The 26,091-nt window shown below is 34.1% G+C and overlaps 1 protein-coding gene across 4 annotated transcripts in view; it reads left to right on the plus strand.

Moving 5' to 3' along the window:
• ADGB (androglobin) overlaps positions 1-26,091 on the plus strand; it is a 109,343-nt gene that overhangs the window by 50,615 nt on the left and 32,637 nt on the right. For all 4 annotated transcript variants that reach the window (XM_064649067.1, XM_064649064.1, XM_064649066.1 and 1 more), the window contains 9 exons: positions 4,350-4,395; positions 7,726-7,894; positions 9,792-9,855; positions 11,540-11,642; positions 12,680-12,821; positions 14,808-14,922; positions 16,328-16,495; positions 18,529-18,667; positions 24,120-24,251. In XM_064649067.1, coding sequence (XP_064505137.1) covers positions 4,350-4,395; positions 7,726-7,894; positions 9,792-9,855; positions 11,540-11,642; positions 12,680-12,821; positions 14,808-14,922; positions 16,328-16,495; positions 18,529-18,667; positions 24,120-24,251 — 1,078 coding nt within the window. The remainder of the gene's footprint in view (positions 1-4,349; positions 4,396-7,725; positions 7,895-9,791; positions 9,856-11,539; positions 11,643-12,679; positions 12,822-14,807; positions 14,923-16,327; positions 16,496-18,528; positions 18,668-24,119; positions 24,252-26,091) is intronic.

Raw genomic sequence — 26,091 nt, forward strand, 5'->3', positions numbered from 1 at the left:
TATTATTGATTTTTAGAAACTTTTTTTTCCCCCATAAATTTCCCATTGACTCTGATTTTACAGTTCTGAAAACTTTTTGGATTTGCATTCAGAAAAAAAAATCTTTGAAAATATCTTATTTTGGTAATTAAATTGATCTTGAATCACTGTTATTAAGAAAATACATTTTATTAATTTTTTGTTTAAAAACTGCATGATTTCGGGCCAAATTGTTTAATGGAGAGGCTCTCTATTATTCTTGCTCAACACAAAGCGAAGTAATTTATATGTGTAGAATGCATTGAAATACATATAGAAGTGTTTTATAGCTGGAAAAAACCAAAATTGTCATCATATGTAAATTACACAGTGTCTTGCAGTTTTATTCAACAGTAGTTTTGTCAAATGCTTCTAAGAAATAGATTATCTTGGAGTAGTGTTTTCTTGTAAATCTGCTGCTCAAAAGCCTACTTGAATATTCTTAATTGTGATGTATTCTTCAATAGAAGTTATCTCCAGTTCCATTGAGAAGAAAACTTTATGTGTTCTGTTTGAGGAAATGTTGGGCAGTAACTAAGAAAGACAATCTAATCCAAATATGTTTACCATCAGTATGTGCAATGGCTACTAGGTATCTTAATAGACTGACCTGATTGCTACATTCATAAATCTTAAGCAGAACACTTTGATTTCTCTTTGTGGCTTCTTCAGTGTCAAGCTCCCTGGCAATGCTGATTTCTAAAGCAAAAGTGTTAAAGTCTCAACTCTCTCCCAGTGACATAAACACAATACCCTTGTTCTTTGATGTTTACCTCATTTTTCTTACTTCAGTCCATCCTTTTATATATTCAAACTTAGTCTTACTTTTTCCTTTACAACTGATACCGGTCTATTTAGTTTGCGTGCTCTGTTGTGTGCTCTTTTCGTGTTCCCCATAAACATTACAGACTATTGTGTCATAATAAGCTTTTTCATCTCATTCTAATCCTTCTTGTGATATATTTCATAAACCCAGCGAATTGGGATTGAGTCAAGAGAAGTGCTAGGTAGAAAATAAAAAAATCTATTTTCTTTACAAATTTTACAGTTCTGAAAATTACTTCAGCCTGCATATTATTTCCAGGGAAAAAAAGTATACATGAGATATGAGGCATGTGAATTAGAACAGGGACTTGAGAAGAAGGACACAAATTTAGACATTTGTGGTATAGAGAGACTTTTTGACGGGCCCGCAATTATCTACTTGCATGTACATACTGGACAGGAGGCTGAAAAATACAAATGACTCCTTGAAAGTAATAAGATAGCTATAAATTTATGGATTACCATTATTTTTACAATTATTCATTAATGATTATAAAACATAGTAGATTATAACTTAGATTTTTTGCTTAGCCATGGAATTTTTCTCACAATTTGCATTCTGATTTCCCATTCACTGAAGAAGAACAATAAGTAATTCTCCCAGAATCTGTGTGCATCCTTCCATATTTCACAGCTGGATTCAAGTATTTTTAAATTTCTTTCTTTATCAGATACTGTGGCAGCAAATCTGACCTTTCAGGCAACATGTGTTCACTAAGGAGGAAATACCTTTGTTTTCCCTTCCTCTGTCTATGTCTTAAACACTGTAGTTGAGGCAATAGTACAACAGAATGAGAACTTTCTTGACACTCCAGTTGTCTCCAAATCAGTGCGGTTTAGGTAGACGAACACATCCCATATCATTAGAAAAGCAGACAACTTTTTGACTATGTTATGTTTGTACTCCAAAATCTGAGTAAATGAACCTAAAGGAGTCTCTACATAGTTGTGGTTAGATTGCTTTCAGAGCTCAGATTGGCTGAAGTTACATTACCAAACATCCAGATTTTCCAGAGTACATTCTCCTTCTTTACTGGAAGTTCTATTGTCACAGTTTTGGGGGGTTTTCTGTATCTCTCCAGGCTTTCCTGCTGGCAGCTGTTAATACCAACAAAGTAGCTCTATATTAAGCTACCACATGTCTACATTAGAAGTATGGATCATGTGTACTGTCCATGAACAGTATGTTGGGCAGAAAGTGCTAGACTTGTGCCAACATTGCAATCTCCAAGGCTTATACAGTAGATCTCATATTTTTTTATACTTCAGGCATGCCCAGGATTTCTGAGAAGAAACTTGATAAATTGTACAGCTAACATGTATCTGTTTGGTAAATCCTGTGACTCATACAAGAAATTTGGCAATATTGGAATCTTTCAAGTTGTAGGCTCACATGCAGTGATATGACAGCTCTATGCATGTACTTCCAAAGTCACAGTTTAAAGGGAGGAGATAGTCCATGTGTTACTTGAGATTTTTCAGACTCATATGTTGGGGTATGACTGTTGACATGACATGATAAGTGATCACAGCTTGACTTGTTTTGAACAGTTGTGTGTACAGATTTCTGAAAAGAGGAGCTGAAGTACATAGGTATTTGTAACATTCTATAGTGCCCTTTTCATCTCTAGAAAAAGGAAAAATTAATCTAAAAAGGAACATGTAAAACATAATATATTTCAATTACTAAATTCTTGATCCAACTGGTAACAATTTCAGCAATGTCTGTATTTTTCTCTTCATTGCTCTTTATACTAGATCTGTCTCCAGCTTTGACTTATGAACGTTCTTTAAAAAACACATAACAGATTTGGAATAGAATTTCCAATTCATGCTGTACAAAGATGGGACTTTCAAATTCTCTCAATAAACAATATTGCAGTTAAATTATATGTATTAAATTATTTGGTACTTCCTATTTTGGGATAGAGACTCTTAAATTTGTAGTTTGTTCCCTCAGCTCTTTCCTTTGTTTAATTCAGAGATTATCAAACACCTACAATTTTGGCAGAGATAAGACTCCTGAACCTGTTCAGGGCCCATGGAGATTCTGTAAAAAAGGTTGCAGAAAGACTTTTACTGAAGCTGGAAATTAAACTAGAAAGCCATAATGTTTTCCTCTAAGGAAGCATTCACAGGTCCCTTCATATTATGTACGAAGGGTAGTCTGTTATAGGAGGGTTGAGGCAGACCTGGATTTACAGCACAGTGACCTTATACAAGGTTTAGGTACAAGATTTAGGTTGTTGTGATCTGCCATCAGTCTAACTCAGACTCTAAATTAGGTCAGTCTGCCCCTCAAAATGTATTTTTACATTGTATTGAGAAAACATAAATGTAGCTCCAAGTCAGCATAGCTCCCACAGCTCCTCTTTGAAATGCAGAGTAGAAAATCAGTGTGTGTGTCCAGCTGTTAGCCTGCTCAATGCTACCAGTTTCAGCACTAGCACCTTGAATACATGTAGAAGATGTGGGGAGAAGGGTGACAAATCTGGTTATAGGGAGCCCTGGGATGAAAAGAAGCTTGCAAATTTGTTTGCAATAGCCGTTTTAGGCTTTAATATTTGACTTTGCAAAGGCAAAGCTAGTCCAACTAACCCATTAATAGTACTACATTCAAAAAGAAAGTAAACTGGAAACTGTGGAATCTCTTTCTCCTGCTCTACCTCATTAGAAAAAAAGTGGAAGCGAGTCTTTTTCAGTGTATGTCATATTGCAGGCAAGAGGGCAATTGAAATGATGATTAAGCACATATTTTTAAATCAAAGATGTTAATCTCTCAAATCTTTGCAAAATATAACGAGTGGACTTTCTGAAAAGCTGGCTAACTTGATTTCAGCTTTAAGTGTAAGCAGCTATTGCATTCATATTAGCTCAGCAGCTCTAGCTTGGAGGGGGAATTGACCAGGATAAAGTTGTTTGCCAAAAACATTAAAAAAGAGCAGGCTACTTTTTATTTATGCAGTGATAGGAAACAAAAGATGCTATTGTAATCAAGCATGCTGTTGCTGATGACAGTTGTGTACTGTCACTTGCAGAGCAAGAAATGCTTGTTGGAAAAGGAGCCCTCCATATACTTCTCAAGAATGGAAACACAAAAAACCAGAATTGCTTGTATAATAGGAGTAACTAGTTTTTGATTGTCAAAAACCAGTAATATCAAAGAACATTGCTTTGATAGTGAAGTGGTAGGCATATGAAACAGCTTTTTTCTCAGACTCCACATCACATGTGTTTCTCTAGAAACACATCAGTTTGTCTAATGGTGATATATATGTTGGTATTATGGTGAAATTTACCATTTTTATTTTTCTTTTAAGAAACCAACTGAAACCATAATGATAACTTAATGGTTTGTTCCTTTGTTTCTGGAAGGACTGCCCCAAAATTGAGTATTTGCTTTAACAAAATACTGCAAGATTATAATTATCATTGTTGGCTTTTTTCTTCTTTTTCTTTGTTGTTGTTGTTGTTTTGTTTTGTTTTCTTTTGTTTTCACCATATAGGAGACCACTCCCTTTGACCAGCAAAATGCAGAGAGACCCGGTAAAGGTAAGTGTGTATGAATTCTATAGTCAGATTTCTGCCATTCCCATTTTGCCTCAATGTTAATCCTCCTGTATATATATCAGAGTCTTACTTATTTATGGGTGTTGGCTTTCTGGGAAAAGATTTCAAAGAACTGGTATTAGCATGTATAATTATGTAGAGTAGAATCTCCAGTTTGATATTAAAAAAACCCTCCTAATTTACAAGAATATTTTTGAAAAAAACCACTCTCCAGTAAAATAAAGTGGATTTTGTACACTGAGCTCTTTTCCTGATCACTCTGAACTGTACTTCTTTCTTTTTTTTACTGAAAAATGAGAAAAACCCCAACAAATTTCATTTTAATAAACTTTTCCTTTGAAATGTATTTGAGATCAGTATTGGTAGAGAATTCAAAATCTTATCCAAATGAATCTCTCTTTGTTTAAGTGAATGTTTGAAGGATTTGATAATGAGAAATTTAAAAATAAGAGCCTTCTTTTTAAAAGTGATCAGATTTGTTGAGTGCACAAATTTGTTGTGTCCTAAAACTGACTGCTAGGAAATACCTTTCCTTTTACCAGAGTTCTGAAAGTGAATCTGAGAGCAGAAGATGTGAAATACATGAATAGTATTCATGCATCATTTACACCATGATTCATACATGTGACACACATCTTGGTTTTGGTTTTCAACTATTCAGTCCACATAGAAGCCTATGCAGTGCATCTTTTCTTTTTAAACATTTTTGAAGATTTGTTCTCATGGGCAGAAAAGGCTTAAAATGCCATTTTTAAAAACTTTTTATTTTTACTTTGTTCTCTGTAAAATGTCCGTGATCCCCACTTCCAATAATGGAGAAATACAATTAATATCCTCTCAGTTAAAGCATGTGGACAACTTCACAAGTTCTACAGTAACTGAGCCCGGTAATTTCACCCAACAAATTTAGATATTTTCACAGATTATAACATTATCTTCGTTCTAGAAAAATGTGCAACCATCAACCATCTCTGGTAATCCCCAAATAGGGTAATACAAGATAAGGTTATAATGGGGGGAGGGAACAACCAAAAATTTGGATCGTATTGCAAGTATAATGAAGAGAGAGAGTTTATTTATGATATTTAAATATCTTGAAGCAAATGTAAATCATACTTCTTCCAAACCTATACTAATTAATTGGTTTTGTACTTTTAAGAACTGATAATGATTTCAGTTACTGTATTGCTTGAATATCTTTTCTGATGAATTCTTACTTTCATTAACATCATCCTGGTAAAAAAAAGAACCAAACCATAAGAATCTTACTGTTTCAGAGTGCTGCAAGTTAATGAGCTGCAAATACAAACTTTTGCTTATTCTCTCACAGCTCAATGCCAAAAGCTAATAGAAATATGGTAGTTAGCAGTAGATAACTCTTCGCGCCTACCATGATTATGTTAGGATGTTGGAGTATTTTTGTAGCTCTCACAATTAATTAATTCTTAAGTTAGTGTATCTCAATGGCTGGATTGCCATCTTTTCTGCTGACTCAAAACTATGCTTAAGAAATGCCCATTGAAGAAAAGCTCCCACAGCTCAATCAAGGAAAAGGATGAAGTGGACCTATTTCCATCCTCTGGCTTAGAATACTAATAATTCACATTACTACTATACTGAAGTCTTTTGTACTCAAGTTCTCTTCACAGTCACCAGGCCATCTCAATCCAGGTGTTGTCATTTATTGCAAAATCCCTTTATACCAACTTTAGGTTATGAGTGCTACTCTGTTTTAGTTCAAAATGATTCATTAGGAGTCTTTAAACTCCACAGAATATCTGATAGCATGAATCATGTACCAAAACTGAGATAAACAGATAAATCTTTTAAAAAATGTTTTATTTATGGGTATGGGGGCTTTAATACACTCTTAAACATGGCTAAAAATTGCTCAAATTTTGCAAAGAATGGGCATGAGAATTCAATAATTTCGTCTCTTCAGAGTTTGGTTTAAGCAATTAGACAGTTAAAAATATGAATAGTCTAATGTCAGAAGAGTTCTTTCTGTTCACCTGGAGTAAATTTGAAACACATTCCTTTTGAGAACAGTGATATTTTACAAGTACACTAACACATATAAAAAAACTCCTTTCCTGGATAAATGATTGCTTTTCAATATGTCAAGCTTTTGGTTTAGGATTCTCTGTCCTTTTATGTTGTTTTTTTGTTTGTGGTTTGTTTGTTTGTTTTTTAAAGTTTAAAATATTCTCATTAATCTACTTAGGCTGCTGAAGTCCATTGAAATTTTGTGCTATTGAGGTCACCAAATCTAATGAAATATTTTTGTAAAAGTAAAGCACATCACTCTTTTTCTGCTCCTCTTCAGAGTAGGAAACCATGAGTTTGCATCTCTATTAGAACAAGAAATTTGTCCTAAAACATAAACAATTACACTTAATTGTGCTTTGTTGTAAAACAAAAATTCATACAGTTGCACTTATTCTGTCTGTGTAGTTGTTACAATAAAGTAGTAGTTTTCTTTAGGTGAAGTGCTTTTCTATGATTTCCAATTGCTTTTGATGCAGATACTGAATCTGATGGAAGTTGTTTGTACTATCACATTATTGCCATGATTATCTGTTGTCTCTTAGAAATCTTCCTGTTCCAGTATTTGTGCAGAGAGATAATGAAACTAAAGTACAGGTTAAAAATGGCAAAAGCAGAAAGTGAAAGTTCAAATAATCATGATGGAATTAAGTATGACATTACTGTACAGTGTATACAGGATACGTATGTTTCCCAGAGAAAATTGCATTACAACACAACTTAAAAAGTTATTGAGTAATGACAAAATGTGTCTACATGACATTTCTCTGTTTAATTTTTGGTATGAATCTGACTTTAGTTCTGATTTTCCTACAAGAAAGTTCATGTAATCTAGTGTACTTCACATTTCTCTGTATTTTTTATTTTCTGTAGGTGGTAAAAATTTTATGATACTGCTCCATCAGCCTTTCACTGAATAGGAGCTTTGGAAAAGGGATGTATTTTTCTTTATATAGATGACTTTAGGTTTGCAGAATTCATATATATATGTGCATAACAACTCATATTAAACGTTCTAGTGCAGAATATGTGATACTTTATTGAGGCAGACTACTTAAGCAGTTGCGGGTGTAAACGCTGTATTTCCATATAGAGTTGTTTCAATCACCGTTTGAACTTTTTAGGCTAGTGGGATAGTTTTTGGTTTTGAACTTGGAGATGTATGGATGATTTCCTGTAATTTTAGGATAATTTTTTTTATAAAAATGATACTTTAATGTGTATATTGTCACTGTATTGGCTCTGTATGTCTTTTTATCTTTCTAGAAGAATTACGTAAGAGTATCGGTTTTGCCGCAAAACAAGTGTCAGAAACAGCTGATACTGATATGAAGAACCAGACAGGAGATAAATCAAAAGAAGAAACAGAGTCAGAAAAGACTTCTGTTTCCAGGGAAACCTGGATTAGCTTTGAAGACTTCTGTGTTTGTTTCCAGTAAGGAATAGAGAGTTTGGGTTTTATTCCATAAAATATACAATGTAACAATGGTAAAATTCATAACATGACTATATAAAAATTATATCTTAACAGGTCTTCTTTGTATAACTGTCCTGCCTTTCAGGGTGGTTTCAAGGCTACTTTTCAGACCAGAATTACTGTCCCTGTTGACAGGGAGCCTGTAGCTGCAGCCCTGCTCTTTTCCTTGGGTGTGTCCTCCAGAATACAGTGGAGAACACCATCAGCAGCTCCATAAAGGATATGTCAGACTGCAGTGGGGGTGGAAGATTGTAGATTGTGGAGTGTGCCAACATTAGGTGCTCACATACCTGACCCAGCAGTCACTGGGCACACAGTCTGCATCAGAACAACACAATTCTAAAGAAGAAAAAGGTTGTTGAAATCAGTTGCCATTAGATTAGCTTGGTCAACTAGCTGCTTTCTTTCACTCCCTTTTCAGTATAATCCAAAACCATTATACCATATATATATACCATATATACCATATATACCATTATGTCTCTGCAGACATAAAAAAAGCTGGTGTACTTGTAACATCATATCTTCAATTTCAGCCTTTAAGATTTAGGAAGACTGGTACAATATATATATACTTTAGAGAATCTAAGATTGCTGAGGGGAGTAATTTTATCGGAGAAAATCCACTCAGGTTTTTTGGTTTGAATTTGTAATTGAGATTTCTTTGTGAAGCTTTTATTTTCATAAGTGGGTGTTTTCTTGAGCAGATATTATACTCTGCTCCCTCTCTAAAGGAAAATGTGTAACTTCTATACCAGCTAGCAATACAGGAATACTAGAAGTAAAAGTTTAGGCCTTGCTAAGGTTTGCCTGTTACTCTTAGTTAGTCACAGATACCAGAAGATAGGGCCTTCAGAAAAAAAGCATCATAACCAATGTAATTTCCTTTCAAAGTCTTGCTCACGGTGTCATATGGAGAGAATGTGAAATATGAACTTTCTAACTTGTTAGCCAAATGTTAAAGTACTGTTGACATTTTGTAGACCAATATATTATTAATTAAGGTCTAAAGCATTTTTCAGTTTCTTGTTCTTATCTCTAAATAAGTGAGAGTTTATTTTCACAGTGAACTGATAAAGTAGCTGTTAACAAAGCATCTCGATTGATCTTGGAAGAATTTATCTCTCAGAAGAAATTAGGCACCTAATATTTTCATTTTATCAGTCAGTTGAAAGTGTTTTCTTGTCTGAGATGCCTACATCTCAGGCAAAGTGAAAATAAGATGAATGTTCATAGTTCATATCCAACTTTGAGAAACGAGAAAAATTTTAGCCACTGTAGGAATTGATACGTCAGCAATGGATCAGGATTCCTGTGATGTTTCTGAGTAACCAAAACATTAGAGTTCACATCACAATTCCATCCTCAATTAAAGCTGAAGTCATTTATGTTGCCTTTGGTGAAATCAAGGTCAGAAAAAATTGTCAGGAGCTACATAGCTTTCTGTAGGTGTGCAAACAGCGCAGAACTGGAAAAACACATTACTTAAGTATATAAAATAGTTCTTCCTTGCAGTTATACTTTATTGTGGTAAGTTTTAAGATGGTAATGGAAGTTTTAGAGTAATATTAGCATGTTACCATTTATAGATTGAAATTGAGCATATTAGAGGCCTGACCTCCAATGGAAAACTATAGAAATGCAGCAAAGATAAAAATTAATGTCAGCTGCTTTCTCTGGAGATGAATTCTATTCCCCTTTTATGAAATGAAAAAATGTTGAACCATTTTTGAGAAATACATGGGAGTCTCATTTAAGAAAGTAAAATTAATATGCTATTAAATAGACATTTACCTGAAATATATAATTTGTACTGATTATTTTCTTACATAATTCTATTTTGTATTCTCCCTAGGAACCTGTATGTTTTCCACAAGCCACATACATATGCTTATAATTATCAGAAGACAGATTTTAAGGTATATGACTGTATCGTTGGGGTTTTTTAATCTTTGTTGAAGTCTTACAGAAATAGGTAATACATATATCCTGAATGATATTGGTAGATCACATAGAACTGCCATTACTGAAAAACAATAATGCATTAAGTTTATTGTAGTCAATACAAATATATGTTTGCTAGCAAATATCTAGAAGTATTTCACTGTATTTAAGACAAGGAAAAAATGGATTACATGAATAATGTAAGCTGATAGTGAACCAGATCTCCATCCTCTCTTCATTTTGATTTAAATCTACCTTATAACAATTCAGTGTCTAATTTGAATTTAATCATGATTCAGCTGCAGAATCTACCCTTTCATTCTCCTTCATCTGCCCCTGTCCCCTAAAGCCCAAATCACGAGTCTGTTTAGCATAGCCCTCCATTTTCTCTTTAAATGCTAAGGCCTTTAGCTATTTACAGCATCCTGTTGCAGGGGTTAAAAGTACCCTTTAATTACATTGAAATTATGGAATTTCTCTAAACCTGCCATTAGTTCATATTATCAGAAGGTTATTCAACATGCTTGAATATTCTGTTCCGCCTCTAATTTTATAGTGTATCTGAAGTGCAATTGTAGAGTACCAAATGTAAATTCCTGGCATGAAATTTCTGTAAAATCCTGTACTGAGAAGGTTAACTACATGTATTATGCTTCGTAATTGTAGTATACCTGCAATTTCACACCTCTCTGTAATCACAAGAAATTTTCCTAATGACTGCACGATATACTTTCACAAGCCATAATCAGCATTAAGACTATGTAAGCCTGTGTACTGTTGTGCCAAAAAACCCTAACTCTTTGCTGTAAAACCATTCTAATTTTTTACATTGATAGGGATGAGGCATTTACACCATTCGGTAAATTCTGTATGATGCTTAATAAAAGAACATTTTCGTTTATGATAGGAAGATAATAGTACTGGCGTCTAGGATCAAATACAAAAAACTGGATTTATATGACTCTGGAAAATCCAGGAAGACATGTATTGTAACGGTTCTGAAGAAAGAAGCTCATTTAGCTTCAGATTTTGAAGAATTTCTAGGAACAGTAGAATCATTCTGTAGTTCCTTATATTGGCATAGGAATTATGTAGCAAAGTTGTGAGTGAAAAATTTTGCCTCCTTAGACATTTCTAGAAAATGGACTGGATTTGGACCAAGGGTTGGACTCGATGATCTCGGAGGTCTTTTTCAACCCAATCAATTCTATGATTCTATGATTCCAAAAAAAACCATTATGAGAAAGAATCACTTATGTCTACAAATTAAAAAACTACATATTTCTTTCAAGCTTATTGTAATTAGTTTCAATCAGAAAGTTGCAGCACAAAAAATTTTTGATCTTCCATTGTTGTTTCGCAAGTGGAACTACTAAATTGAGAATGAATATGAAGAATATTACATAAAAGTAGATATGTTCTCATTCAAGTAACTGTTCTGTTTCCTTTTATCTCTGAACATTATAATACCTGCAGCATTAGGCTCTGGGCCTAAATAACATGTCTGAAATTTGGAAGAAGTAGTGACAATTAATTATCTGCTTCTCCTTCCATAGCTAAGGTCACCATATCCGAAATCTTAGCCATACTTTGTGTAAGGGCAGTTGGACAGTATTCAATGAAAATTAGAGATGAACAAGTGTCTGTTTTTTTATGCAGTTTACTAATGACCAAGTCATCTATTATTTACTTGTGGACAGTCTGATGCCCACTGAAATCATAGTCAGCTTTTCTGCATTAGTGCACTGGGATGATACTGAAGGTAAGGCTAACACAGAAAAGTACACGTTAATGTTTTAAATATTAAATATTACGTTAAATATGTCTGTGCTGTTGTGTTTGGCTGTTGTCTATTTGGGCACAGTTTGAGAGTTTAATATTAAATAGCCAAATTGATTCTAAGAAATACTCTAGTATTCCAGTAATACTTCATTGTTTTTTCATATTGATGGTGAATATTTTCATGAAAGGATCCCTCCCTTTACTGTTTATTATGATTTGCTGCAAGCTTTTCATCACTATATTTCTAGTATGGATTTCCTTGTGTTTCTTGGAGTTTCTTTTCTACAAATTCCATTCTTGCAATCTGCTTTATGCCTTAGCTGATCATAATGCCATAAAAACAGCAATATAACCGAAGTATATTTTTGAAGTGATTTTTAAACTGGTGCATAGTAAGATCGTAAGTACGTTTAAACTTGGTTTCTTTCAAGATCCAACAACTGGGAAGATTTAAATAAAAATCACTTGTATTTCATGAAAAAAACAGAATGGTATTCAGGAAAGCTAAGTCATGTTATGATAATTGGCTTAGGTTAACCAGATGTTTAAACACTGGATATGAATGTAATTTTAGTGCATCCAGAGTGGTGGAGAGAGAACCAAAAGAAAGCTTAAAAAACCCAGACTGACCATTCGGTTAAAATAAACTATAAGCTATAAATATAAATAAATATAAGCTTTTTATGGCTGTTTCCTTCCTTTGCATATGGGCAGAATGGATTTCTATGGAGTTTTACAGTAGTCTGAAATTACTTGGAAGATATCTGATGTACACATTCTTCTAACACATTCTTTTAACGATTATTTTAAAGCAAATGGCACAAATAAGCTGTATTCTGTGCCACCTATGCATTTTAAGTGACTGGCTTTTTTCTCTGTGTTAGCAAAGCCTAAGTGCAGACTTTACTGGCTGTGAAGTAGCTACAGATTCCATGTTTGTCTTAATTTTATAGTTATTCACCCTCCCAATATTGTGTGGGTTGTGTTTTGTTTTGTTGGTTTTTTTTCTTAATCTAGGAACTAAACAAGAATGTTCTAGTATTTCAAAGGGTGTGCTGACGATTGAACGTTTCTCTTGGAAATCTGTGACTCCTGGAGAACTTATGTTAAAGATGCATACATCTGCAACCAAAGCTACTGTGTTAAATCTTCCTGCTGGGTATGTATGAGGCTTTGTTTTTGTCCTGATGCTTTAGTCCTAAGGCTTGAGATGATAATTTACTTTACACAGAAAGAGTTTATTTTCTAAAACTAAATTTTTGGAATATCAAAATAGCTAGGATTTGGTAAGACTACCAAATTACTATGAGTTTACCAAAACTTTCATTCTAACTAGAATGATTTTGAAATGTTCCCTGGAGTAGCAAGAAAAATTTAAGAATTAGCATTTTTTAGTGGAACTGTAAAAGCATGATAATACCATAGGAGGTTTCAATGCTTTTCTTGAAACAGGATTTATGAAACATGACAAGAGAAATCCTAAGGCTATTCATGAAGCCTTGCATATTTTACTTCCCATTCACATAGCTCTTAATATGATTTATTTCTCTTTGCATGTAACTCTAAATTTTCAATGTAGAGCATTAACTATTTAAATAAAGAAACAGATTAAAAGCAAGAGCTCTTGTTATCTATTAGTTTCTAAAAATGCTTCTGGGTAAACCAGGAAGATGACATCTTCACATCTTGTCATAAGCATAAAGTTGCTGACTCATTCACTGAGGCTTCTACTTTTCAAAAAGTATAGAATCACCAGTTTAATCTCAAAGAGATGAGACAAAATGTATTTTTTGAAAAATCAAGTAAGATTTCAAATAAATAGGCATAGCAAGAAAATACTCCAATGTTATAGCATACTGAATTAAAGATCTTTAATAGTGCTCTTTATTTGTTTTGATTCAGACTAAAACTGGAATAGTTATTTTTATGTTTGTAGGCTAGTTCTGCCTCCACATGTATTTTCCTAATGTAGTTTCCAAAAGTTGCATACATCTGTCCTGTAGGAAAGCCCAAAAATGTGGATCTTTTCGCACCTGCAAATTTCAAAGCTAACAGAGATACAAGAAGCTCAAATTTATATGCTGCTCCTCTTTGATTCTCTCTACTTCAGGCAGAGCCAGGAGGCTTTCAGTCAGATTTAATTTACAGCAGTTGTGGGAGATGAATGGGCTTATTGACCACTTTCCCATTTCATTCCAAATGAGAATTTGGAACTTGCTAAGCCAGGAAGGCACTCTCTTCCCACTGTCGGTTAGTGGCCAGGGGGCATTTAAATTTCACTTGAAAGAAAATGCAATTAAAAAATGTGAGTGTGTGTGTGGGAGTAGCTCTTCTTTCTTACTCTCACCACTGGATTCCTGGTTAACACTTTGAAGCTACAGCCTGGATGAACTTCTGCAGCTAAATGCAATTCTGTATTGAGAACCATGAGGCTTTGGTATCAGCCAGCTCCTCAAGTATTTCAGTGGGACAGCAAGACAGTGTTGACTAGAGAGAAAAGCATGAATCCCTTGTTTTGTGTAACTGTAACTAGGAATGATTTCTTTTATGATTAGAAACCATTATAGGATACAGTTAGGCAAACAAGAATGAGCTGAGTATATGGCATTCAGTCATAAATGAATTTCTGTTGGTAACCTTAGGAGGTTATGATTGGGCAGTTTGGCCTGCAGTTGCTCCATATAATGGTCACTCAGTAGTGTTCATCAAGCCTGACACAATTATTTTTCAACTAATTCTTCCTTGTTTTGTCAATGCAAACATGGAAATTTTGACCTAAGTAATACATGACCAGAACACTTGATGACTTCTCTAAGCTTTCTAGAGCAGATATGATTCAAGTTTAGCTAAATATAATCCTGATGAAACAATCTGTCGTTTGTAGCTGTATGAAATAATGAGTATAGCTATTTTGCTTAAGAAAATCAAAATAACACCTAAACAAATAAAAATAAAATAATAGTGACTTCTCTGACTTCACCTACTCCCTACATTTGGAGGTTCTTGAAAAGAAAGGAGTTAGACATGTCGAATTTTGAAGCACAAGGACATCTAGAAAAGGATTTCAGTATTACCAAATGCAGAAAAGAAAAGCTTAATAATTGCTTAAAAGAAAAAAAGTTAATTTACTTTTTCTTGGATGTAGGAAACACATATTACTCTTCACAGTAAGTTCTCCCATAGGGCACCACATTCATCTGTGTACCATGGTGCCATGTGTCTTTGGAGAAGAGGATGATGTGCTGCCAGCTCTTGAAAAGGTATGCATAATAAAAACGAGTCAAGATTGTGATAACAGTATTTCAGACTATTAATTAGTTTTAAAGTGAAGTAATATTGGATTTTCATTTAGAGTCATTATGTTTAATGGTATAATATTAGTTTCAATATTAAATGGATAAGGGCATAAAATTTGCAAAAATTATCTTACTTGTAAGTTAGCATTGGGTAGTATTGTGGTTTACATAGAACAGCAGCACAAAATGTTAAAAATACTCATGCATGTGTCTGAGGCACTCATATAGCTCACTTTTTGGGGTATGTGATAAAATACATGCACATATTATAATTAATAAGCAAAAACACCTGCCTATTAAAATAAATTGTCACATCAATAAAGTTAGTTTCTTCCCATGAGCTCACATTTTACTTACTGGGTCCCAGAGCAGCTTTTATATCTAAAATGAGCAATTTAATCAAATAACTTTACATAGCTGAGATAAGAGGCCCAGGAGAGCAATTACTACAGCTTTACTTCTTCATTGTCTACAATCCAGACAGATATCACTGTCATCCATATTTTCAAAATTTCTTTGGCAAGCAGTAAGCCCAAATATTTTTCATGGGCACTGAGGGGAGGGAATATAGTTTCTAGCTAACAGTTTTGCTAAAATATTTTAAAAGGTGAGTGTGACAACAAATTTACATAGCAGTGTAGATTCAGGGTCCTAATAATAGGGCACTAAAGCACATTTATGACATTTATTTTAGCAAGGAAGTTTAAATATAAGAAGTCAGACCATTAAAAATATCTTGTGGCTTTACTAATTCCTTGCCTTCAATTTCTGGATGAAAAGCTCTTTGTCGTCAAGAAAATAAAGCAGAATCTTATCCTTGGATCTTCTCTGCATTTTCTTTTAAAGACAGCATTTTCTCTACAAAGTGTCATTTGCAGGAAAGTATCCATATTCTTGCACAGAAATCCTGATGAATATTAAAGATGATTTAGGCAGCATGTATTCTGTCATTGTTTTCAGGGGGATATGAATACTAATTTGTACTTTTATAACAGAAGATGCTGAGCATTTCAGCTAGCAAAGTCATATTATCACTGCAGTAGAAAGTCTCTGTATGCATCTTATTTTTGTTTAAATTTTCTAGGAGTATTGATACAGGAAAAATAAAACAATTAATAGATACATGTTATGATGTCTGTTATGGTGTTGTAATGTTTTAATTTCAGTAGCTAAAATCAGTGAAAATTTTGTATGTTTTTGAATACCAGAGACCTAATTGATTTTTTTAGTTTATAAAATTAATAACAATTCCTTGGATTTAGAAAAGTGTTGTACTTCTATGCAGGAAGAAAGCTTGTATGCTGTCACAGCCTAGAAAGAAAACAAAGGGATCTTTCTAACAGTGGTTGGGTTTATTCTCTCTCCCCAGGAGAGCTCTCGGTTTACAGAACAGGCTGCCACTATCCTGAAAGCTGTTGGAAATGTGATAAATAATTACAGCAGTAAGGATGAGCTTTCTAAAGCCTTGGAGGAATTGGAACTTACTCTCTGTCCTCCTGGCATCCATGGTACTGAAATGGCTGAAGAACTCTACAAGGTGAACAAAGAATTTTAATAAGCATGTTAAACATTTTAATAAACATTAAAAGCTACAGAAGCTGGATAACAGCTTAACATTGTCATTACCCTCTTCAAAACAATGTCTGTGCATTTCAAAAGGACCACCTGCATGCTCTGAATGGGGCATTTGTTATAAAGTGTAAGCCCAAATAACATTACTTGCAACTGTATGATAATTTTCTTCTTTTAATAAGAACAAATTTCAATATGCGCAGAGCAGCACGTTCTAAATCAAGTCTATTTTTGTCAATCTAGTTTAGCATACTTTGGGGCAGAAAGCATAAGGGGTCTTTATATTTTGGATTTAAAAGACTCTCCCTGAAATTTGGAAAAGCTGGAATGGTTCTTTTCTGTGTCTAACGTTAATGGAACAGAAAAACATTATTACAGCTTATATAACTGTAGGCAGTAATGAGGTTTTTTCACTCATAGTATTTTTAGGTGTTTTTCTTTCTTTCTTGAAACTGCAAAATTTTTATTTCACTTTTCTGCTTTGTATGTGTGATAAATTAAAGGGTCTTTAGGTACATGATGAAAATGTTACACTTTTCAGTAGATCTCTATCCTATGGGTTTTCAATATTATAAAAAGATTGCAAAAAATAAAGTTTTATAAAGGACATGCTAATTTTTATTTGTATGCAAACATTGATAATACTGTTATCAAATTATAACTTGATAACAATCGTTAGAACTTGATTGTTCTACAGTCAGTACTTTATATATTCCACATTCATTTAGTTTCATCACAGTACTAGAAAGCTCATGTAGCTTAGACTGTGTATTTTAGAATATTGAATAGAAGAAGGAGTTTAGTATTTTTATAATCACTGATATTAAATTTAGAACACCTAAGCCAGTGCTTTTATATGTTCGCTTGACACCGTGCTCAAACTCAGCAAAACAACAGAATTAAGAAAGAATGATTCCAGGTGCAACACTCAGAAAAGAGGTCATTTTCATGCCAAGTCCACCAGAAAAGAAAATTGATTTGAACTCTCTGGAATGGAAAATACAAATTTTAAATGCATATGCTTACATGAAATTCGTGTAAAACTTAGAGACCTTAACAAAAATTCAATAGTCATGGACACACATATTCCTCTCTCACCCTCTAAGACCAATGTATAACTGAAAAAGAACAAAAAACCAGAAATTGGATAAATGAGAGGCACTGAACTGACAGTGATTCAAGACTGAAAATATGGAAATTACCTATCTTTAACACAAACAATGAAAAACTACTCTGAATGTAAGAATGAATGTAGTAGATTCTTCACCAGTCTTAAATATTAAAAAGAAAAGATGAGTTTATTAATAATAAAATACATAAAATGTTTCCAGAAAGCAGAAGAATCCAAAATTAAGGAGCAATGAAAAAAAGAAATTATGTCTTTTCCATTAAGTCATTACTCTGTTCTTCAACTCAGATTATGAAACAAGTTCTGAAAAACACACTCTAAATTTTCTATCTATTATAAGGAGGGAAAATTAAAAAAAAAAAAAGAAGAGACTGGATTTCTGCTCTTTAAAGAGCATCAATATGTCAAGAATAAAAATAGAGCCAAATCCTTCTCTGTGGTGTCACCTCCTAATCTAGTAAGCATGTCCATTCAGTCATCAGTGTCTGCTCTGAAACCTCGAGTCATGAATGCGAGCTGTCATGATAATAATTATAATATGTTCTTCTGTCCTCTGGTATAAGGCCACCAATCTACTACACATAAACCATTAAGATATTTTGGGTAGCAAACACGCTGAAGAATAAGTCCTATTTTTAGTAAGCCAGACATGACACAGGTTTTCTTTTGATTTTTGGCTTGAAGCATTGTAGTCCTACAGCTGGGACTAATTTTCAGATACTTTATTTTTGTAGACGAAGTTTAAGACTTCATTTTTACATGATAAAAGAAAAGAGCTAAACAGTATTTGAAACAATAATGAGAAGCAATATAAATCAGCTTTTAAAAATTAATCATTCTTTAAATGCTTTTCCTCATTTTGATTTTAGGTTTTCAATATTGCATTCTGGTGTTTGATCAATTATGTAATAGACGAGAAGACTCCTTACAGATATAAACTTGCCTTCAGGTCTTTCACTTTGGATTTTGAAGACTTTAAGATTTCTGGGGATGACCCTGTATTTTCAGGTACTGTATTGGTATTGCTAATCACTTCAAATATGTCTGCCCGTTCTTATTTTTGAGGAAACCAGCTCTTCACTAATCTTGTTTTTTCTTGCCTAAGTAGGCACAATTCATTTTTAAGCCAAAGACTTCTACTGTTGACAGCACATCTGAGACTCATCTCAGAATAGAAATGATCCTTTTCTTTCTTCCAGAAAGTGTTTAGCCTTTGTTAATTTATAAAATTGCCCTGAGTCTTCCCTAGCTTGCATTTGCTAGTATTGACAAACATTAACAAACATCTACAGGTGCATTTTTTACCTGAGGTACTGCAGATTATTACTTTTGTTCAAATTACCATTTGAAAAGATCTTAAATGCATATATTGTTCACAAAATAAGAGTGAAGGAAGACTTAAGTTAGTAGCTTTGTTGAAAGTTTCTTAGTTATGGGTTGAGGATTTTTGTTTGTTTCTTTTAGGGGGAGGGATATTTTGATTTTTGTTGGCTTGCTTGCTTACTTACTTGCTTGTTTTTTAAGCTTATTATTTTGGAAATTGTATTGGCTGGCTAGTTAGCTGGCTAATCACACGTGCAGTGTGGAACTGGCTACAGCACCATCTACCTCTTCTCCAGCCTGTGATTAGGGTATGCTGTGTACCCAAACATACTGTGAGAGGAGCCACTGGAAGGCCAACTTATTTGTTACAAGTAGGGATAATTCTCTTCCTGCAGGTTTTTTGCTTCATTTTGTATGCAGGCTGGAGGCATTATGTATTAAGTTTGCCTGGCAACCAAATATATGGCTCTTTTCCATTTTAAAACTTACTTTTCAGTCCGTGTAACTTTTTAATCTGTTGATATTAACATTTAATAATAAAAGCTTTATGTATATGGTTTCATACTACAACAAAACAAGGATTTATCTGAAAAATTGATCACCATTTGAAGGCCTTTCAGAGGGACTTAGCTTTTCCTTCTTCTCTTATGAACTTACAGAATAAAATGTTTCTACATGGTGAATAATCAACTTTCTTTTGATTATTCATTTTATTCTAGAAAATCAGTATAAAAAAAGAAATCAAAATTTACACAAAAATCTTTACTGGCACAATGATGTAATGCTCTTATTCTTTTAAGAAAGCACATATACTTGTCTCTCTTTACTGGGGACTTTCCTCCAAAACCCTCTCTTCTGAAGATTATTCTGTGAGACATCAGGTATTTTGAAGGGAATTGCATCCCATGGCAAGAGTATAAGTTATAAGGGTCAGCATATTGACATTTGTCACACCACTCGAAGTAAATAACACCTGTCACATTTTTTCAAGATGACTGTGCTACTGATTTCTGTATTCCAAAAAAAAAAACCTTAAACACTTGTCAGCAATAAAAGAGAAGACATTTTAAAAATAGATTTGAATAATTAGCACAGTTGACAGGTTGTAACAAAGACCTCATATATTTTACTAAAATATGAGATCCACTGTGATAGAATATTTTTTAGGATTTGAGCAGTGAATCAAAAAAGTGGAATGAATGTATGGAGGAAGAAAGTTCTGTTTCAGTTTTCTTTCCTCCAGTATCCAGTGTATCCTTTGAATGTGTTGGCTTTCACAGAATTAAATAGGAAAATATTCCTATTGGACTGCAAAGTTAATTGTTTCCCTTTGGTTTTATTGACATTGGACATTTTTTCACCTTTATTAATGTCTGCTCTGCTTAATAAAGGCTGCATTGGAGTAAGTGTATGATTTTGTTCAGATTCTATCCAGAAACCTAAAGAAATAAAGCATATAAATCAAGTGAAAAAGTCAAGTTAAAATAGGTAGATATCAGGAAAAAAAGGTGAGGAATGCATTGTAGGAACACCTAGAAGGATTGGCATCACCTGATTTGCTTGGCCTATTAGCACTGCTGCACTGTCAGGATAGTTGCTCAGATCTTGTTAAGACTTTAATTGTGACCTTTTGGAACCTAACAGACATCAGTGCAAACTACTATAACAGAGGACTGAAATATTCTTGTTGTCTATGTCTGAGAGTATATATTTATTTTTTTTATTTTATTTTATATTAGCATATTCAGTTTGCACTGTGTGCTGAATTAATCTCAAGATTTACCAAGGGCAGGGATATTGTGATGTACTGCAGTTAGCGCTCATGTCTGGTAAGGTTTCTGAGAAGCCATCTGAAAATGATCTAGTGGCATTTATTTATCTGCCAAATACCATCCATCCCCATGGAGCAATTCACACAGGAGCCACAAGAAACAAGTGGAAGATGGTGCTGTGTAAACATATGAAAAAGAGATGGAAATTTCTGAACTGAGTACTTCTCCATGGCATGGCTCTTCTATGGTCTTGTGGGAAGAGAGTGGATAAAGGGGCCCTGCAGAACTTTGGGCAGTCATGAAATGCTGAATTTGTAGAGGTATGTGATTCCTCCTGGGAAAGGAAGTGTACCAGGATGATGGTACACAAGAGATAGACTTGATGGCTCAATACTGCTTGCCTGCTCTCTGTCGCACATGTTCTTTGTTTACCTTGTCCTGGTTGCTTTGTGCCTAATAGTGAGCCAGCTCAGTTCATTAACTCACTGGAGGTCTGCAGCACTGATTTTCAAGAGTCTCAAACACCTGACAGTCATTTAGGCACATTTCAAAGGCTACATTTCTTTCTTATGGATAAATTCCAACTTTGAAGTTGGAAGTGGAATACCCTTTGTGTACAGTTCTTTTAAAACATTCTTGTATGAAGTTTTTACCTAGAAGTCAAGCTGTTTGCTATAAGCTTATCCCAGCTGTGTAAACCATAGTTGAGAAGTTCTGTTTCTGCTTAGTTCTTTTCCAGAATATGCTTCTCTTTCCTCCAGGAACATAGGTTAAGATCAGTGGTCATACAGTTGTTGTGTGACTGAAGAGAGAATTTGAACATTTGTTTCTTCTTGCACTTTGGATTTGAACTTGAGTTCCAGTAAAGGGTGAAGAAAAGTTTGGCATTATTTGGTTGAATATGTAAAGTGTCTGTTGAGTACATGCAAAACACACCTTTTTAAAAAAAGTCATTGTTACATTGCCTATAAGAAAACTGCAGCTGATTTTATAGTGAACAAAGTCTTGCAAGGCTGCTTTGAAAATTTCAGTTTATTATTAGAAGAGGTGTCTTCTGATTAATAGCGATGATATGCCAGAAATTTTTGATGAATCAGTTTTCAGTCATAATGTCAAATTTGAAGTGTCCACTAGTTAATATTGGTTGATTTAAAGCATGTCACAGTAACACATTTCTCTGCTTATAAGACATTAAGAAATGTTAAGTAAAAAAAGCCTTTAAAAATCAAAATATTTAATGCAGACCTCATTACTTTGACTTGAATGTTACAAAGAAAAATATTTTGGTTCTTCTGACATTGTATTAAAGTTAGAACAAAATGGAAACTCCTTAGGAATGTATACTTTCAAAAGACATTCAGCATTTTTGTTTTTCAGCCTGTTCTAGGGTAACTTTTTACTGTTTCTATGAATAGAATTCATTTCTGTTTGACACTTCATCCAAAATTTTTATATTTGTGTATTCAGAAACATATAACTAAGTGACTGCATATCCATATATTTTTTAGCCTCACAAATGAAATGTTTTATTTCTAGATCATCATGGCTGGGCTTCGCGAACGAAGATACATACATATTTATTTCTAGTTGTGGAGTCCACTTGCCATCCTTAGTGGATAAACTTTTAAGTATGGTCATAGGGCAACACCACACCAATACTTTCTGTGTGTACTTTTATATATTAGGATCTCCTTACTTATTTAGTCAATATGTGTATATGCATGTTCATATAAAAAGTATACAACTTCTACTTTATAATATATTATTTTGCCTTATATGAGGAATGTAGGCTCTGCAGCAAAGGTCATTCTTCTGAGCTAAAACAAATGCTGAAAATTGAAGTCTATTTCCTTTCCTTGAAAACAATTATTAGTGGAGTCAAAAGCCATTTTGCCACTGTCTTTTTAATTATAAAATAGACAAGCTTGAAGATTCATTTTGAAATGTATTACGTTGATGAATAAATGGGAGAAGCTAAGAGCCAAAATATTCTAGAGATGCACAGACAGGACACGTCTTAGACCATGTTAAATTCCAGTTGGATATTAGGAGAACATTTTTATCAAAGAGGCTAGTCAAAAGTTGGAAGAGAATGCCCAGTGAAGTTATGGAGTCTCCATGGTTATGAAAGTATTAAAAAATGGACTGGACATTTACTCTAAATTGATCCTGGTTTGGATGTGGAATTGGACCAGATGACCTTCAGTGATCCACTCCAGCCCTTTTTATGCTGTGATTATATGCTGTTTTATAGAAGTGGTTTTGCCATTCATACTGTTGAGTTCTAATCTGTTTTCTATTGAAGTAGGTTTGTGTAATCTTTCAGAGTCACCAAGTATTAAAGGGGCTTTCTGGAGTTTGGAAATGCAACATTGATGAGAAAGAGTGGTTGGGAACACATCCAGATTTAACAGTATTCAATAGAAGAGATTAGATTGAAGTGTGTGATCTGGCTGATGAAGGCAATATCTTTTCTTAAGCTAGTTGATTTGTCTTCAATGTTGTCTACATTTTTCATGCAGTTTCCTCTCTTCTCCTTTTTGTTTGTTGGTACTTCCTTTTGCAGAACTGTTTCCTTCCTATCATGCTGTCTTGCTTCTCTTGTTCCGTATCTGTGCAGTTCCAAACTGGCCCCCTGGCACTGGCTCCTTGTAGTGTTGTTCCCCACACCCTCTTCCTAAGCCTGGGTGGTAATGACTCCCAGGATGCTGATTCTAGGCAAGGATGCCTTCAAAGAGCTCATTACTAACCTGTCAGAACTTACTAATTTCTGTTCCACTGCAAAACTTCTTAGTAACAGAAAGTCAGAGAAGTGAACTCTCCCTTTATGACAGATCTTATCCTTATTCCATGTCTTCTTAGTGAAGGCAGAATAAAATGTTTTGAACAACACTGGTGTTTAAAGTATTACTTAATAAAATTATCATATTGAGAGAGAGAAGAACTTAAAATTTTGTGAAGCTCTTTTAAGCTGTGTTTACAGTCAGGCTTTAATGTATCAAAACCTTTTGGTTCATATTTAGAAGGATATTTTAAAATTACATTAGGAGACAATTTTAAAAAAATACACTGCAATAGCTGGCGATAAAGAGAAGAATTAAGTGATTTGGTATTTGGGATTAGTGACTGCATTTTGACTTTGCGTAACTATACAGTATATCTTCTGTAATTTTATCATGATAAAACCAATATTTTAAGAGCAATATTTTTGTCATAAAAGTTTTATGCTGAAACCACACTGTTTCTAAGTTACAGCTCTCTTACCCTTTTGTGTTTATTTGGGTTTTTTATTTATTTTTAATTCATTATAAACAGCTGTAGGACTTCCAGTGTTGTAGATGTTGGTCATTCTCCCCTTCTTTCAGAGAGCAGTGAGCAGAATCTCGGTAGTTGGCAGGACCGAACTCCCACATCTGAAGAACAAGCAGCAGCTCTCAAAATTCAAGCCATCTGGAGAGGGTCCTATGTTAGGACAGTACTGAAGAGTAGAATACCAGGTATGTAGTTTAAAAATGCCTTTCAAAAATGTTTCATATTTTATCTTATTCAAATCAAAGGATCACAGAATATGCAAAGTTGGAAGGGACCCACAAGGATCCATCAAGTCCAGTTCCTGGCCCTGCAAAGAATCCTCCCAGATAGTCACACCATTTGCCTGAGAGTATCGTCCAAATGCTTCTTGAACTCTGCCAGGCTTGGTGCTGTGACCACTTCCCTGGGGAGCCTATTCCAGAGCCCAACCACTCTCTGGTTGAAGAACCCTTTTCTAATATCTGACCTAAACCTCCACTGACACAACTTAATGCCATTCCCTTGGGTGTCACTGATCACCACAGAGATCAGTCCTGTAAGGATTTTTTGACTTATTAACATCTAGTTAAAATTAACTGAAATGCAGTAAACATTATAGTTCTATTAAGTATACCTAACCACTCAGCACATACAGTATTAAAAAGTAGAGGAAAGATACACTACACCAGCTAGATATGCATAGATATTAAACCAGAATTTACATTCATGTAGATTTAACTCAGAGCTGGGCAATGTTGGGGGTTTTTTTCTGGAAATATAAAGGAAATCATACAAGAATGTGAGCCTCATAATGGATAATAAGTGGAACACATACAGTCTCAAAGGCTGATACTTTGCTCGAAAGATACTATACCTGATACTATCTTTCTTTCTTATGTATATAGATAGAGGAATCTTACATAGCAGTTCAAGACTTGTAGTACATTTCCTATTCAGCAATTCTATTATCTCATCTTAAATATTGTGTCCAAATGAAGTGTCCACAGTCCAAGACAAAAGACAGGTAGATAACAACTGCAGAATTCTGAGTAGAGTTGTAAGGATCAGGATTAAAGAGGGACCTTGTAATTGCAGGTTGTTAGTTCGTAATTTCAGAAAGACAAGATAAAGAAAGACAAGATAAAGAAAGACTTCACTATAATCTTTAAGTACCCATTTGAGTAAGGGAATTTGATAGCAATAGGGTCTTTAGCCTGAGATCCAAAGGCTGAACAAGAAGATTTTTAGTCTGAGATTCAAAGATTGTGACTTGAAATCCAACACATTCAAGTTAGAAGTAGCACTTATTTTTAAAAGAATAAGGTATTTATTGGAATAAACCCAAATTTGTGTTGTAGTACTGAAAAATGTTAAAATCAAGCAGATGCTCATCAAATTCAAAATTAATCATTTATTTATGACATTAATATGTTAGCAGGACTGTTACACAGAGAGTTAGATCATAGTGATTCCTTTTAGCCTCACAGTATAGGAATGCCTGAGGATCATGACAAAAAAAACTGCTCCATTGTAAGATATACATTGCCTCCTCAGTAAGTAATTGCCATTCTGCTGAAAGGTCCTTCTTAAATTACCGTAATTGCCGGGGCTCTTTCACCTATACATTTACCTGTACCAAATGGTCTCTTCTACCTTTTGCACCTTCATCTCCTTATGTGTAAATCTGTTGTTGCCTCTTTCACCTGTAGACAAGTCTTGCCTAATCTTTCTTACTAAGTAGTCTAGTGCCTTTCTATATTTGTTTTTGAGGTGCCATGCAAATTAGGAATTTCCCTAAACTTTCACTAGTATTATTAATCCATGCAAATCCTAGAGCCCAGAAGCTGTTCTTCTGAAGTTTAGATTTTAGATGTTTTGTCATTTGAGCACTATATTAGTATACCAACTCTTTTCCTCATTTGTCTATAATATCTTTCTTAACTTCTTATTTGTTACCTTTAATTCTGGTATTATTTTTATGGTCCTATACTGTGGGTTTTTTTCAATCATACTATATTTCTCCTCCTTTCCCTCCATTATCTATAA

Source organism: Pseudopipra pipra, chromosome 3 (assembly GCF_036250125.1).
Source record: "Pseudopipra pipra isolate bDixPip1 chromosome 3, bDixPip1.hap1, whole genome shotgun sequence".
Classification (NCBI taxonomy): Eukaryota; Metazoa; Chordata; class Aves; order Passeriformes; family Pipridae; genus Pseudopipra; species Pseudopipra pipra.